The sequence below is a fragment of the Haliotis asinina genome, chromosome 2 (assembly GCF_037392515.1).
Source record: "Haliotis asinina isolate JCU_RB_2024 chromosome 2, JCU_Hal_asi_v2, whole genome shotgun sequence".
Classification (NCBI taxonomy): Eukaryota; Metazoa; Mollusca; class Gastropoda; order Lepetellida; family Haliotidae; genus Haliotis; species Haliotis asinina.
The window spans coordinates 73,747,853-73,764,737 of NC_090281.1; the positions used below are offsets into that span (position 1 = coordinate 73,747,853).

A 16,885-nucleotide genomic window follows, 5' to 3' on the forward strand; every position below is an offset into this window, starting at 1 on the left:
TGTACTAGTGAAATGTATCTTGAGCTGTCTGAGACAGCAAATATGTGTCGCTGACATCTGCACCAGCACATCTGACTAGCTCCTGCCCACTAAAAATCTGCCAAACTTACATCTGCTCCAGATGTTGCTTACATCTGCTCCAGCAAATATTTGCAGCCAATCTTTGCATTGGCTAATATATGTAGAATTTCTTTGCAGAGACTCCACCACTGAGTCTAACAAAACCTTATGGGAGGTCGCGTCAGGTAACCTTTGAGATTGACCAATCAGAACACAGCTTACCAAATCGCGAAAGTGCACATTCGCACATCCCTTATGAACTTTTTATCTCGAAAAGGTTCGTACCCGAACGATTCCAAATGCTATTTAGCATACGATCACTTCCGGATGATGCACACGGTGTACGTACTGCCATGACAATGGTGAGTAAACAGTCGCTGAAACTAGTGTTTTTGACAATATTCAAGGATGTTATCTTGTGGAAATATTAGCTAATGGTAACCAGGTCAACAGAAACCCAAAAGTGTATATACTGCAGGTCAGATAACTGTGTTATATGCTGATTTTTGTTTGTGGAGAGATCTGGGTCGGTGAATATTTTGAAAGTCCCTCTGATCCCTAAATAGTAGCCATTGTCTGATTGGTTAAATCTATTTAACCGTCTTGCATTTGATTGGACTATCATTGATTGCTCAAATGTTACCTCAAGCGACCTTCTACTAGGTTTTGTTAGACTCAGTGGTGTAGTGTAACGAAATACACTGACACGAAGTTTACTTAGACTGCAGAGTAAGTGTAGTTTATGCCTTCCTGTGCAAATGAGAAGCCTATATCTGACTCTCATGTTCACGATTCAGATTATTCTGTTACAAGTAATGAAAATTTGTGTTCCCTCCACAAGTACATACTTCTGCAGCATTTGGGTTATAGATCTCAACATTTGTCGACAAAGACAACAAAAAAATCTTCTGTAAAAGTATTATAAAGTTTATTCCTCTGAATATAGAACTACCGCAAACTACACCATATCATACAATCATCATACACAAAAATACCTCTGATGTAGTCTGGGCAATGACTGGCAATGATACATGAATCTGGGATGATACCATGAACGTCAACTTGTCTTACCCTGAGCTTGCAACTCAACAATGACTCAAGAGATGTTGATGTTAATAGTCTGTGCAACAGCTCTCCACACTGGACCTATGTAATTTCTGAACACATGCATAATTGTTCAAGCAGTGGCCATAGCTCCATTGTGTAGAAACATTGTGTGTTAAATTATGAAAATTTCAGAGAAACTTGAAACCAATGAAGGAATTATGAATGTCAAACGCCAGAAATCTGAAACCCGTATAAAATGATCGTAATCTCAAACACTGAAAAACAGCATAACTTTGAAACCAAGTTTACAAAGATCAGACCAATCATATCTTGACATGTAGACAAAACTCTCAAAACCTGCATAAGAAAGATGACAAGACAAAGTGTTGTTACAATTATGCTTATTTGTATATTTGCATGTACTGTATTATCTATTAAGAATTTAACCTAGAAAAACAAACGGCTAAGACTGCCACAAGTCTTTGATTAAGTCTGAGCACTGGGGCTCTTAGCCCAGTTCCACAAAGTTATAGAATCATAGACCAGCTATGTCTAAGATAAAGTCTGGCAGTTATAAACGTCTTAAGATCACTTTGAAGAATGGGTTAGAATATAATCTGCAAACCAAAACACTAATTGGTCTTAGTATACACACAAATGGCCTGCAAAAATGATACAATGTTGAGAATGAAGGAGCTATGGTGCAAATCCAATGATTGATGTTGCACAGGTAATACATTAAAACATCTGGATAATAACTAAAGTGATTGGTAGAACCTGCTAGATATGTACATTGACTATTAAATGCATTATGAGATGTATACCTTGTACATGCTGGGTATCACTCCTTCGTATATGATGTAACAATATGCAATGCTGACTAAAAATAAGTACATGCCATATTCATCACAAACTTTCTGCTTATGTGGTTACAAATATATACTGAACAGCAAAAAAGAAACAAGTTTCAAACATGAAATCTCATGAAAGTGAGCGCATGTTTTTCTGTCTTCTATTTTTAAAAATTTCACAAACACCCAGAGTTGCATTTCTTTTGCAGTTCAGTATACTACTCAACTTGGTCTCCATTCCACAAATTGATATTAGTGCTATGATTATTGCATCTCCACAAGTTAACATTCACAAATCTTTATGATGGGTCTTTGAGCAAAAATAAATTTGTGGAATTGGGCCCTTAATATTTCTGTTTATTTTAATATTGCCACCGAATGGACACTCTTAGCTGGACATCCAGATAATACATCAATCATTTGTTTAGTATGAAATATTTCCATCAAATTTAAGTAGTATAAACACCTAATGCATATTAGGATGAACACCTTATCAAATCTTAAAATATTCTACAGAATATTCCTCATTTGGAAAATGATTTTGTAAACAAAATCATTTGAGATAATGTTTCAATTATGCAACATATCCAAGACACCTTGAAAAAATTCAAGTTTTATTTAATTTCAAACATTTAAAATACCATACTAGTATGAACAGACAAATAGGAATGTTGGGTCAGTAATGAACACAATTAATGCTGTTGAATGATGATAAGCAATAATACTCAAGTCAATTCCTTACCTTCCAAACACAAATGCCATTTTTTATACATGTATAAGGAATGGTGATTACTGGATGTTGAAGTTCTTGGATAAACGAACATACAAGCACTTGACTACCTGTATCCAGAAGCATTTTCACATACTCTTGACTTGTTATTTTAGGACACAACAGATCTCAACTTGACTGTATGGATCAATGATGACATTTATTTATCATTTGGTTTAATGATTTGATCAAACATTAATTGTTCATGAGGTACTGTTACTCGTCAAACTTCATTTTAAATAGACTGGAAGAATCATGCATCTCCAACTCTCTGAATGAGAACTGTATGCATTCTTTGGCAACGGAAACAAGCATTTTCAGAAGTGCATATATACACATTAATTTTGAAATGCTTACAACTTACACTTTATACATTATTCACATTTATTTTATCTCCAGTTAAACTGACAAAAATAGCTTGAGGCGTGATGAGATATTAAAAATGTGTTGTATAAGAAAATATATTTCAACCTACCCAAGCTATTGGTCAGCAGAAGTCTGCAAACTGTAAAAGGAAGCGTATCCTGTCAAAGGACAATGCTACCCTTTCACATGTGACCCAGTGTTGTTGTTAGTATTGCTGAGACAAAGAAGTGCCACATTGCATAGAATTACAGAGTGAGTGGTCCATTCCATAGTAACCTGGACACTGTACTTTCTGTAAGAGCTTCTTGACGAAGACAAGCACAACAGCCAGGAATACCATACATGTGGCATGGCCATGCATAATAAAATGGAGACACCTTAGGAAACTGTCTCATCAAGTCATTCCAACATTTGCACTCTGCTTCAACTCTGTGATTTATACCACTTAATGGATATTCAGTGTCCAACTGATTGGAAGTATTAGCATAAAACCGGTGGCTAAAATTGCTGTGGAACTCAAATATATTTGGCTTCATGTGAGGATAATTAACATACCCAACAATATATTGTCCACTTGTTCTGTAGCAAGACACAAACATTCAATTGTTTGGTAGTATATATCACTTTAGTAGTTATGTTGTACTACACTCTAGGTGTGAAAGGGTATACATGTACTATGGCATTTTGCCTTCGGTTCTGTATACTGTAATTCAATCCAAAAATTCAGTATTTTCGTTTTTGTACCATCATTTTATTAACCTTTCAAACATTTTCCAAAATGTCTAGTAATCAAATCATTCTGTCAAAAGCTATCAATTTTTTACTTGTAACGTCAGTTTTCTGCATTATGATCATGTCGCAAACACCAAACCAAACCAAACCAAACCAAAGGCTATGTACAGTAATTCGTACCTTTCAGTGGTAAGAGCGTACCGTTTCACCTTCCCTTACTCACACAGAGAAAATGTCTTGCTTAAACTGACGCAATGACTACAGCATCTACATAGACTGAAAACAGACCAAACTGTCCAGGACTGTCCCTCTAGAAAATGTACACTATCAGCTATTAAGAACAAAAAGATGCTCATCTATCTTGAACTACACACATGCCCGAGGTAAATGGTCTGGATATTTGTGGGGGTTGCAACGCTGGTAGCACTTTATGTCTGTACATGAGGTAAATCGGTTGTTTACATATATCAGTCATACTCACATAGACTTGGTATAAAAAGAGAAAAACAAACAGATTGCCTTCACATACAGGACTTTTTTGGTCAATGTTATGCATAGAGATGAGATATTTACACAAAAACACTGAAACTCACTGCTCTCTACAAGGTGCGAGGGTGAAAAATGAGTTGGGTCTAATGCTACTTTGAACAGGACTTCACATCAGGCTAGTGGGTTGACTGACTAAAGTTATGCTAGGCCAGGGATTGCCGCTTCATTATGCCCCCAATAGTATAGGAATTCAGCAGACAGTCAGTGAAACATGTTTGGGGTAAACCTTTGATATAAACTCTTGAGCACAGTTATCCATCAGTTATCCATGGAGTTGTTGAACACATTAATATACACAGAACACACACAGCATCAATACAAACATCAGTTTCTAAAATTAGGGACTAGCATTAAAATCTGATTTTGAACAATACAACATGTACACTATAACAAGCCAGTTCAATGAGGAGGGAGAGTAATTTCAGTTTTATGCTGCTTTTAGCAATATTCCAACAATATCATGGTAGGGGAGACCAGAAATGGGCTTGACACATTGTGCCCATATGGGGAATCAAACCTGTGTCTTCTGCATGACAGGCGAATGCTTTAACCACGAGGGTACCCCACCATCCCCAGTGGGGGGAAAAAGCCCATTTGGGGGTCAGGATCATGGGCATTTATTGTTTTTGAGAAGCACATGAGCACAGGTTGGGTTGCAACAGATGAAGACCATATTTGGGATGAATCTGGATCATGTCAGAGACATGAATCAGGGACGGAACTTTGTACAGCAGGCAGCAAGGCCTTTGACTGCAGGTTCAACCATGTGCTCAGATTTGCCCAGTAGAAAGCAGTGAGTTTCAGTGTAACATTTAGAAATGTAATTTCATGAAGTTGCATATACAGAAACATTGCACAAAGAATAACAAGCTACAATCATATGTACAATAAAAATGGAGTTACAGAGTCACAAGGGCATCATTATTGCTTGTGTACCAACAGATGCAGGATCAGAGTTGCACAAGGAGCAACATTTCTGAAATTACATTCTGATGGCTATTTCTCAGTATGATTAATATCAAGACAATGTATTCGAGACAGCAATAAACATAGATTTCCTAAAATTATGTTTCTATGCTGTAAAAAACGAATGCTCTGACATGTTATGCTTTTCATTCCAAAATTTAAATGGTACTCAGATGTAGAACTCTGATCTTGCACCTCATACCTTCAGACTTTCACTGCTAGTGCCTCCCAACTGTAAAGTTTGCCTGAGGTATGACAAAGGACAGATTATGGCTGTTTGGATGTCAGGGTCTTCCTATTGAACATGTTCTGATAGCACCAGTCATCCATTTCTCAGTGCATTTCTCACAAAGATCAACCAAACCAAGAATTTTACAAAACTAGAAAATACCTGTTTGCTTTCCAAGCAAAATCAGAAAAACTTTTCCTGAATGGGGCAATGTATCTACATCTCAGAGATATGTGTAACTCTACTTTATTATCACTGTAAAATTTAAAAGCTACATTTTGTGCAGATATGAAATGAAATCCATGTTTACTTGCAGTTTGAAACCATAAGCAGACTACATCTAGTAGCCTCAGACAAGTAAGATACCATCATTTGATTGCCTAAAATGAAAAGTGATTTGTCCCGGGCGTCGGTGATGGGATTTTTTAACTCCTAAGTAGAAAAATAGGACAAAAATATACCATCATCACCAATCCCGGGCGTTGTATCTCCAGTGCTGAATACACACACTATAACCATACCTGTCTATCCAAATACATATTTGTGACAATGTTCATATTCCAAATGAGAGGGAAATATTTTTGGGAATGAACTCATACTGTGCAATCATTCATGAAGCTGTACATGTAGCAGACCTTTCAGGAATATCAAGGTCACAGCTATACTCCATTTATTGTTCCTTATGAGATGACATACAGTTTCAGAGTAGAAAGATAATGATGAGACACAATGTTAGAACCAAACCCAAACATGAAGTTTGAGGAGTATGTCTTACACTGGGTTGTTCTTCCCAAGACGGAAGGGTCAAAACAAAGGATATGGTAACATACTTCCACAAAGATATCACCTCAAACGAACAAGCAAACATTCTGTAACAGAGGACCAAAATATTGAGACATCACAATATTGTAGCCACAGCAATTGCAGTTAAAAAAAGGGAACACAATTTACTAAAAGTTACTAATGGCCTAAGACAGATCTAATTGGGAGCAAACCTTACCAAACTTTGAATGACATTCCATCAGCCAATTCTTTCTAACACTAAAACTTGTGTGTGAAAATATATTGCTTACAGAACAAAATCAATGAACAGTTTTGTGGTGAGCATATACTCTGAAAATACATCTAATGCATAACTATAAAGCACAACTTCAATAATTTACTTGGATCACAGCTGCACCAAGTCAATTTTCTTCAGAAAATCACAAAAAGGTATAATAACAGTTTTCTTGTGTTTCCAGTGACCATAGTTCTTTCTAGCCAAAGGAGCAGATTTTATCCTTGCAAGATTGTTTTGTTTTTTGCTGGATAACAAAATGGAAAAAAAAATGAAAATCTTTGTTTGAAATTGTCCTGTACGCAAAATTAAACAGCTCCTATGGTAGCAATATTATTTCTATTTTCCGTCTACTACAAGTTCAAATTAAGGACTCTGCTCGAACAAATTCAGTCAGCACATCTGTGATCCAAGTAATGAAAGAAACTGGCATAACCTCTCAGTTAAAAATGTCATATCTCTCATACTTTCTATATCATGTACACACACTTCAGTACACATTTACGATTGTATTTGTTCACAAAGTAATAAAAAAACAAAAACCTACAGTGACAAATAAAAGTTTTAAAACAAACTCATGCTGATATGCAATGGTTCATCCTAATGCAGTTACACGTAAATACTTTCAAATTAATATCAGTCCATTATGTACAAAACAACGCAAGGTCCAATGTATCACAAATATTCACCTTCAACTGTCATATTATGAGTACTCAAGTGCTCGACGAGAAGTTCTGAGCCACCAAACTCCTCCCCACAAAGACCACACTCAAACTGCTTCTCAGCCACACCATGGATTTTCTTGTGCTTCGTTAGTGTTCCGGACTCAGAGAAAGTCTTATTGCAGATATCACATGAGAAGGGTTTCTCCCCTGTATGTGTGCGAATATGTCTGATGAGTGTGGAATTCTCGGTGAACTGTTTGTTGCAGATGTGACAGTGGTAGGGCTTGACCCCCGTGTGGGTCTGTTCATGTCGGCGCAATGTGCTGGCTTCAAGGAATCGTTTCCCACAAGTCAAGCATTCATGGCGTTTGTCCCCCGTGTGTATTTTCCTGTGACGCCTCATTGCGCCAGTGTCCACAAAAGCTTTACCGCAGATGTCACACTTCTCTTCCCGTATGTTCAAGTGTATCCTTCGATGTCGAGAAAGTGCACTCGAGTCAACAAATCCTTTCAGGCAAATGTCACACTTATGGGGCTTTTCTCCAGTGTGTATCCTCTTATGTCTAACCAAAGCTCCGGATTCTGCAAACGACTTGCCACAAATTTCACACCCAAAAGGCTTTTCACCCGTATGAACACGCATATGTCGCTCAAGTGAACTCATCAGTGAAAATTCCTTGTCACACGTTGTACACTTGAACACTTTGTCCCCAGAATGGAGCTTCAGATGATCTTTCAATGCTGATAAGACAGTGAATAATTTTCCACATATACCACAAGCTAGTTTCTCAAAATGGACTTCTGCATGATGGACGAGCTCCTCATAGGACTTGAACTCCTCCTGACAAACCCCACAGTTGTACGTGCGGTCTTCATGAGTCCTTTCATGGCGACTCAGGGAACTGGAATCGGTGAATGCTTTATTGCAGGACTTGCATTTATATGGTCTCTCTCCAGTGTGTGTCCGGATGTGGCGGATAAGCCCAGGACTGTCCGGGAACTCCTTGTCACATGTGTTGCACTTGTATGGACGCTCACCAGTGTGAATACGCTTATGGCGAGTCAAACCTGTTGTGTCCGAAAAACATTTCCCACATTCATCACATTTGTATGACTTTTCACCAGTGTGGGTTGTCATGTGACGTTTGAGAGCACTGCTGTCTATAAACCTCTTCCCACATATGAAGCAGGCATAATCTTTTTGGCCGCTGTGTATACGAGAGTGTCTTGTCAGTGCGCATGACTCCACAAACCTTTTCCCGCACTCTTTGCACTTGTAAGGTTTCTCTCCGGAGTGTATACGTTTGTGCCGAGCAAGTGAACAGTTCTCGGAGAAAGCCTTACCACACACATTGCATATAAATGGACGTTCCTGAGTGTGTGAACGTGTGTGGCGTATCAAGTCTCTGTGCTCGAAGAATGACTTTCTACAAAAACTGCACTTGTAAGGCCTCTCTCCTGTATGGATGGTGTAGTGTTTGATGAGGGCTGGCATCTTGTTGAATCCCTTGCCACACAGCTCACATCGAATGTTGCTCCTGTCAGTGTGGACGAGCATATGACGACGGAGGGAGCCTGATTCTATGAACTGTTTATGGCAGACTTGACATGTGAATGGCTTCTCGCCAGTATGAATACGAATGTGGCGAGCGAGTGATCCTTTCTCAGAGAAACATTTCCCGCATGTTGAACAACTGTAGGGCTTCTCGCCAGTGTGACAGCGATTATGTCTGGTTAGTGATGAGGTGTCATTAAACCCTTTACCACACAAATCACAGAATACTTTGAACAGTTTCTCCAGACTGTTCTGGTGCGTGATCTCATGGCGTCTGAGGGCCCCGACTTCTGTAAAACATTTGTCACAGTGTTCACATGTGTACGGCTTCTCACCCGTATGGGTCCGCATGTGGCGTGTAAGACCGCCAGACTCAGAAAATCCCTTTCCACACATTGTGCATTCATGTGGCTTCTCACCGGTGTGTGTCCTCAGATGCCGTCTCAAACCACTCGATTCTGTAAACTGCTTGGGACACTCAGTGCATTTGAAAGGCCTTTCTCCAGTGTGAACACGCATGTGCCTGACCAATGCACTATTGTAGGAAAACACCATGTCACACAGATTACACTTCACAAGGTTCTCGTTCTTTGGCTCCCACACATCATCCATGGGTTCCTTTTTGACTGATTTTAATCCAGACAGAGAAAAGTTCCACTCATCATCATCTATGGGCTCCGATTTTACCTTCACATGGTTGCCATTCACCATATTAGGCGTCCAGTCATAGTCAAGTGGCTCGGTCTTAATCTTTTTGTATCTCCCATTCAATAGGGATTTCTTCCTTTGTTTCCTCAGACTACTGCTTGAGAAGCTCTCAAGTCCTGGTTCAGTCTTAATCTGCAGCCGATGCCCATTCATGCTCCCAGTCCTATTCAATCCATCCTCCTCGTTCATATCATAATCTGCCATTTTGCCCTCATCCAACCATGATGCTAAAACCTCCTGGTCTTCTGCATCATTCATGTACTCATCACCATCATTGTAGCCTGCCCCATTGAACTGATGGTACTTGGTAATGCTTTCGATGTTGATACTGTCGTCTAGCATCTCACTGCAGCCATTTTCAGTGATCTCCTGTAGATCAATGGGAGATATCCTACCCTCGTTGTCACTAGATGACACCTCTAAAGAGTTCTCGTTGGCTCCACCTGTGCCCTCATATTCAGCAATAGCTGCAGCAATCTGCTTGCTCTTAAGTCGCATAAAAACATTTTCCAGCTTCTTATGAACAGATGATCTCTTTCTGCTGGCTATCTCATCAACAAGAGACAAAGTGCTTTCATCTTCAGTCTTCCCACACTGGCTGTCTGTGGTGGTCTTCTGACTGTAGTCTGTATCGTTACTCACTGAGTCACCACATACCTCTACACCGTTAGCAATGTTGCCAAAATGAACTGGGAGATTGTCCTCTTCATCATCTTCTTTGCCTTCATCTGCCATGTCTTCGCCACTCTCATCAGGATTGTCGGTCATATTGCCATCAGCAGAGTTATCATCGTCTTCATCAGCAGAGTCATCTATAGCTTCAACGGAAGAATTTCTGTTTGCATATTGATCTGATGCATCCTCCACCTCACAAGGGTGTGAGTCATCTGCCATGGATGGACTGGACCCCTCATCCTCCACAGATTGATTTGATCCCTCATCCTCCACAGATGGATTGGACTCACCCTCCATAGATGGATTGGATCTCTCATCCTCCACAGATGGAATTGACACCTTTTCAACCAGAGACAGATTTGGGCCTTCATCCCCATCCACTTCTGACTCTTCATCCTGCTTGCCCTCTTTTCCTTGACCAACAGAGTTGCTTATACCCCATCCATTACCACTGTCATTGAAGAGGCGCATTTTGATTTTACCAGCTCTTGGATTCTCATGCTCTTCGTTTGATTCACTGTTGCAGTTTTCAGGAAGCCCATGACTACTTTCCACCATGTCTTCCATTGCAGCCTCCTCTTCCTCCCTTTTCTTCTGCATGGTCACAAACTGAGGGGAGACAACTCAGAGTGGCATGTAGGCTTCATCCTGCTGAAGCTTGCCATCAGAATATCCTACAACAAAGCAATCACATGAATAAAAAATGCTCTTTTTACCTTCACATGCCATTCTTTTCATTAGTAAGAAAACATTAAAAAATTGGAACTTATGAATTACCAATCATTGATGTTATATACCTCATGCTGAAGCTTTGCAGAGCATGTATCCTGAGAGGCATTAAAAACGCATATTGGACTTTCTACTCTAAGTCTGTTTCATAGATATTGCTGTTTCCTAAACTACAATATGGTGAATACATATGGTTAAGAAATGCACAGCTCTGAGTGAGTGAGTTTAGTTTTACGTCGCACTTAGCAATATTCCAACTATATGGCGACGGTCTGTAAAAAATTGAGTCTGGACCAGACAATCCAGTGATCAACAACATGAGCATCGATCTGCGCAATTGGGAACCTATGACATGTGTCAACCAAGTCAGCTAGTCTGACCACCCGATCCCGTTAGTCGCCTCTTACGACAAGCATAGCCACCTTTTATGGCAACCATGGGTTGCTGAAGGGCTATTCTACCCCGGGACCTTCACGGGTTTGCACAGCTCTGATGTTTAGGTTTGAATCCCATGTTTTCAAATCACAGGGACATGACATCTCGCACCCAAGCGCAACTGCGATCACAATGCAGTTGGATGAACAGAAAACCATGGTGCATGTGCAATGTACACACTCAGATCCCATAAAAGCACAGGTTGAGAAATAGATACCATTCACATTCATGATGCCATGGCTGACCAACGTCCAAAGGAAGCAAGCGATTGGAATGCTGGATGCTGGCCAAACACAGAGAGATGTTGCTAATCACTTCTAGTCAAACAGACAATCGGTAGTGACATCACATGGCAAGAGGATGTGTCCAAGACCACCCAAGTCAAGGAGTGCCCCGCGTGACATCACAAAGGCACATTGGCACATTGTAGTCATTCATCTTTGGAATCGCTTCAGTTTGTGCTTATCAGTGCCAGGCAAACTCTGGGCTTGCATGGCTGTCCAAAAAGGACACATATGGTATTGAAATGTGTCATTTGACAAAACCACTAGTTTGGGAAATAATCCCAAAGATATTGTTCCATCTGTAATACCCTGTAAACATTGCCAAACTGTTCACAAGTCATTGCAGTGCCATTTCCTGTACCGTCATAATGACTACTATGTAATTTTGGGACAAATGATAAATATATCTGACATTTATTCCTGATATGCATTTATATTGCCTCTCAGTATATTTCACTTTCAGTGGGACAATAGAAAATAACATACGTGTTACATAAGATGTCAAGAGCATCCCTATTTTGAGATTAAAAATCCTAATACCAAGAAATAAATAAAAATAATGTTTATTTCCCCAGTTTGTCAAGATAAATCCCTGACATACCATGACAGACAGTCATTAGTATCAATACACTTTCTAAATAGAAATTAGTCACTATACTCAGCAATATGATTGAAACGTGAAAATAGCGCTGTAATGATGCATCAAACTATCAGTGGATTGCGACTATGAAGTCTCCTACAGCAATTAGTCAAAGGTAGTAATGAAAAACTATTGATGTATTGATAGTATGTCTGACTATCAATAGCTTAGTAATTGACCTCCCTTGATAAATGTAATCATGCTGGTCATTGCCTGATCATGGATTCATTAGTCAGTTGTCTCTCATGAAATGCATATTTAACGTACATCAATCTTAGAAAAGTCAAAATAAAAAAATAAAAAAATATTATAAAATCCTAAACAATGTTTTTGTTTGTTTCAGCACAACTGAATGAAAGTGCCTCAGACGTGACAAACACTGGATGATTCGTAAAACCTCTAAACAAACAACTGACATGGTACAAAACAAAATATTTGATGCATAGTGAAAGTGGTGATTTCATAGAGTTCCAAGGACAACACTATTCATATGAATAATGGAGTAGTTTCCTTGTTTTTCTTCATATATTTTTTTAAAATTCAGTCACCTCTTCATTAGCTCTACCTAATTCATTGGTTTCACATTAATTTTTAACTTGCTCTGCTCATACATGTGCAGAGCATGTCAAAATATCCACTGGCTATATTCCAGTTTGGTTGTATGCTTGACAGATAATGTAAACACACTCTAAAGAAAACAAAAATCAAAACAAATACACAGTTTTATGTTGAATGCAAGTGATCTCAAGTCACACATGAAACAAAAACTGGCATTAGTTAAATATATAGCATGATTTATGTGAACAAGCTCTTGCAAACACATCTCACCACCATCGTCCTTCCTGCACATCCCATACTCATAACTAAAATGCAGCTGCAACCAAAACAGGATGTAACTTATTGAAAATCATGGGCTAAAGGGTGTATATGCACAACTATGAACAGTTGTCACACATAAATAATCTTCACAACAGCTTTTATTTAGAGAGTATTGACACTACTGGTATACAATTACTCCTGTCTCCTTTTTCTCAATGCCACCTCTATGCTTGAGTCATCAACTGCCTGATGCCTTTTCCTTTCTCTTAAGCAAATATTATATACACAAGGTAATAAATAATAATTCTGAAAAAGGTTGATGTTTTTTTTTCATACACAACAAGAAGGAACATAATCAACTGTGAAAGAATATTTAACTTTCATCTTGTGTACACTGGCTTTGTACATCAAAATCATTTCAGGAAAATTCCACACTTGATGCATCAACAGTTTTAAAACCTGCCTTTGTTTTATCAGAGTTTGTTTTATCTGGTTTTATCGATACTGACATAATACACTCACAAAAATTATGATTCCTAATTTGTTTACAGGTTGCACACAACGCAGTAGCAAGGCAACTCACAGGCCCTCAAAAACATATTTCTCAGAAATTGTCTGAGTTTTATGTCAAGGCTGGCTGTAAGATGGTCTCACGTTCCGGATTCATATTATAAGTGCATAAAACACGATGGCAAACATCGCCACTAGGGTAATACAAAATTCTCTTACTTAGTGTATTTTTTTTCAAGACACGCATGCCTTTGCAAGCGTCGCTACCCCTCTTTGCTGGGCGACTGTAATCCCAGCACACTGCCAAACACGCTCGGCGACCTGTCATTCATAGCGTTCAAAATACAATGAAGAAGTTTGAAAGTTTGTCTTGCTGAAGCTGAATAAAATCTTTCAAAACAATGACATAATACAATGAAACCTGCGTTATCAAAAACACATTCCCTCTTGAGTGTAACATTCCATGGTGACACGCATGCATGGTGCGACCTCCCGTCTCACCCTGAAGTGGTCGGGCCGAATAATGAGGTCGCACTCCACCGAGGTGTGCGCCCGTGTCACATCCCGCAACTTCAACCGAAAACAGCTTATCGCCACGAGAATTTTGGCAATCAGTTTGCTTGTAGAGGACCTACACATGCACGTGAAACAGTTATGTTGATTTAACAAGCCAAAGCTGTAGAGGGGACGCTCAACTCAAATTACCTCCATACCGAGACCACGTCTGAGGCTGCGACTTCACCGACCGCCATCTTGAGCCAAGGGAGGTAATGTGACTGGTATGTGACTGTCCTCTTGGCTACGGTTACCCAGAGCAGAGATTTCGTCGAGAGGATTATCCACGCTTATCGGCTTGCCCATGAACAGGTTTCATATACTTGTGGGCTGGCAACTGATAAGGAACATGTAAATGTTGTGGCTAATAATTTGCAAGTAGCTGTAAGATGCATGTACTAATTAGTGTTTCAATTATTATTTAAACATAACAACACAATTAATTCCACCATTATTCTGATACGTTGTTTCTTATCTTTACTGGCGATTTTCTATTGTCTTGTAAAGTCGATTAACTCGCCTAAAAGACTGGTTACCAAATCAACCGCCAGGGGTCGTGGTCGAGTGGATAAAGCGCTCGCCAGGAGTATATCGAAAGATGCTCGATCCTTTGAGAATATCATGCCCAAAGACAAAAGATTATATGTAAGTTCAGAGACTCAAGAAAACTCAGTACATGGTCTCAAGTTTGTTGCGGTTTTAAGCGAATATAACAATGATGTTCTGCCCGGAGCCTGGATACTGTGTCAGAGTGGGGTATCCATGTTTACTGCGGTGTTGTATCTGAGCTGGGTGGCTCCATGGCGCTATAAAATCACTACAAGTTCATCCTAGCCCCAACCTGCACGCAGCCACACACGCGCATACACGTGCAAACAAATATTGAACGCTGCCTTAACGTCCTAACAAAAAAATATATCAGGACAATACCTGTTCATTGTACATGTCTTCACTCGTTTTTATTGTCCTTCTTCGGGCGCTTTGGTGTATTTTTAAAATACGTTACCCTGAAGGTGTTTTGTCGCGTGACCATCATATAACCGTGTTTAATTACATCTTTGTTAATGAATACACTTTTCGAGAAACACACCAAGAAGTAATTAGATAAGTCGCATTACAACACAATTACGTCAATCCCTTAATTGTTGGTTAGTTAACAACAATGGACGAATCGTAAAATGTTGTTTAACGAGGGCATTGATCAACTAGTTCTTCATCTTATGAAAAGAAATGTGGGAGTTCCTTTTAATTTGTACATGCGGGACTGGCCTTTTAAACTTTACTGTTATGGTGGATGGTTGGATGGGGGTTGGGGGTCTTAATTAGTACTATTATATTTCATAATGCCCCCTTCACACTTCAGGCGGAATGCTGTCGGAATGAAAATGTCTTGAGATTCCTAGAAATTCGAACTGAATTCTCAAACTTCTTAGTGCTCTCTGAATGCACTGCAGCTATTTGGGTCATTTCTTGTAACATGCCCGAATGTTTTGAACATGTTTGAGGTACATTCGAAGTCTGGAAAATATCGAATGCATTCTGAGTATCCTTACTGCATTCTAGATATTCTTACTGCATTCGCACTGCAATCTATGCATTCCTCAGGAACAACAGAAATAGACAATCAGCTTCCATATCCTGTCAGAATGTCTCGTACAACTGTCATCCCCTCTCTCTATACGTCTGCAACGGAGTGGGTATTTGTTTCTTGTCTAAAGCTACAGCTAGCATTTTTCCAGCTATATGACGGTGGGATATAATACTCAAGTCTTGACAACAACTAAACCGAAACGTTGCATAACGATATGGTAAGGAACTTGCCACCCACGAGATATATCCTATCTTTCATGAACACTGGTCTACGCGATTGGGACACGTGACTGGCATTAACAGCTAGACAACTCAACCCCGTTAGTTGCTTAACATCTTACGACAAGCATGAGTTAATACTGAGCTGTTATAGAATTTATAACCCGGATGGGACTTTCAAAATGGTGATTGCTTCAGAATTGAAATTGTCATCGGTTCCCAAATGAAGATCGATGCTCATGATGCTGATCACTGGATTGTCTGGTCCTGACTCCATTATTCACAGACCGCCACCATGTAGCTGAAATATTGCGGAGTGCGGGGTAAACCTAAACTCACTCAGAATGGAAATCGTGAAAAGCTATATCTTTAGGATATATTCTGGATATTGCAAGTCCCTGTCCTAGTATGCATATGGCTGGTAGAAAACTGAGATGACCCACTGAAGACCTGTTCTAACCAGGATCCTCACACGTGACAGGCTCAGTTAAAATCACTTTAGCCAACCAAGCACTATGTAACTACTAATCCTTTCAATCGCCTCGTAAACAAGGAAAAAGCCTTACATTTCACTTTAGCCAACCAAGCACTGTGTAACTACTAACCCATTCAATCGCCTCGTAAAGAATGAAAAAGCCTCACATTTCTTCAGTACCATACATCTACGCACAGGCAAACTGTAGCGAAGATGGGCTGCGCAGCATAGAGAAAATGAGTAGTCTTCTTACATGCGAGCGAAGCAAGCAATGGTTGGCATGGTACTTTCCTCGCTTAAGTTCGACAAATATTTTTCATGTCAAAATAAAATATCGCCACCATCAAAAGTACACACCCATTTCTTCACTGGGTTGTGCTCTCACATTTCCAACCCCATG

The 16,885-nt window shown here is 39.5% G+C and overlaps 1 protein-coding gene across 1 annotated transcript; it reads right to left on the bottom strand.

Moving 5' to 3' along the window:
• Positions 1-3,822: 3,822 nt before the first annotated feature.
• Positions 3,823-14,406, bottom strand: LOC137274291 (zinc finger protein 585A-like). Its single transcript, XM_067807424.1, has 2 exons — positions 14,352-14,406; positions 3,823-10,903 (listed from the first exon to the last, which is right to left on the bottom strand). The coding sequence occupies exon 2, from the start codon at positions 10,827-10,829 to the stop codon at positions 7,302-7,304; it is 3,528 nt and encodes a 1,175-aa protein (XP_067663525.1). The 5' UTR covers positions 10,830-10,903; positions 14,352-14,406; the 3' UTR covers positions 3,823-7,301.
• Between the last annotated feature and the right edge of the window lie 2,479 nt (positions 14,407-16,885).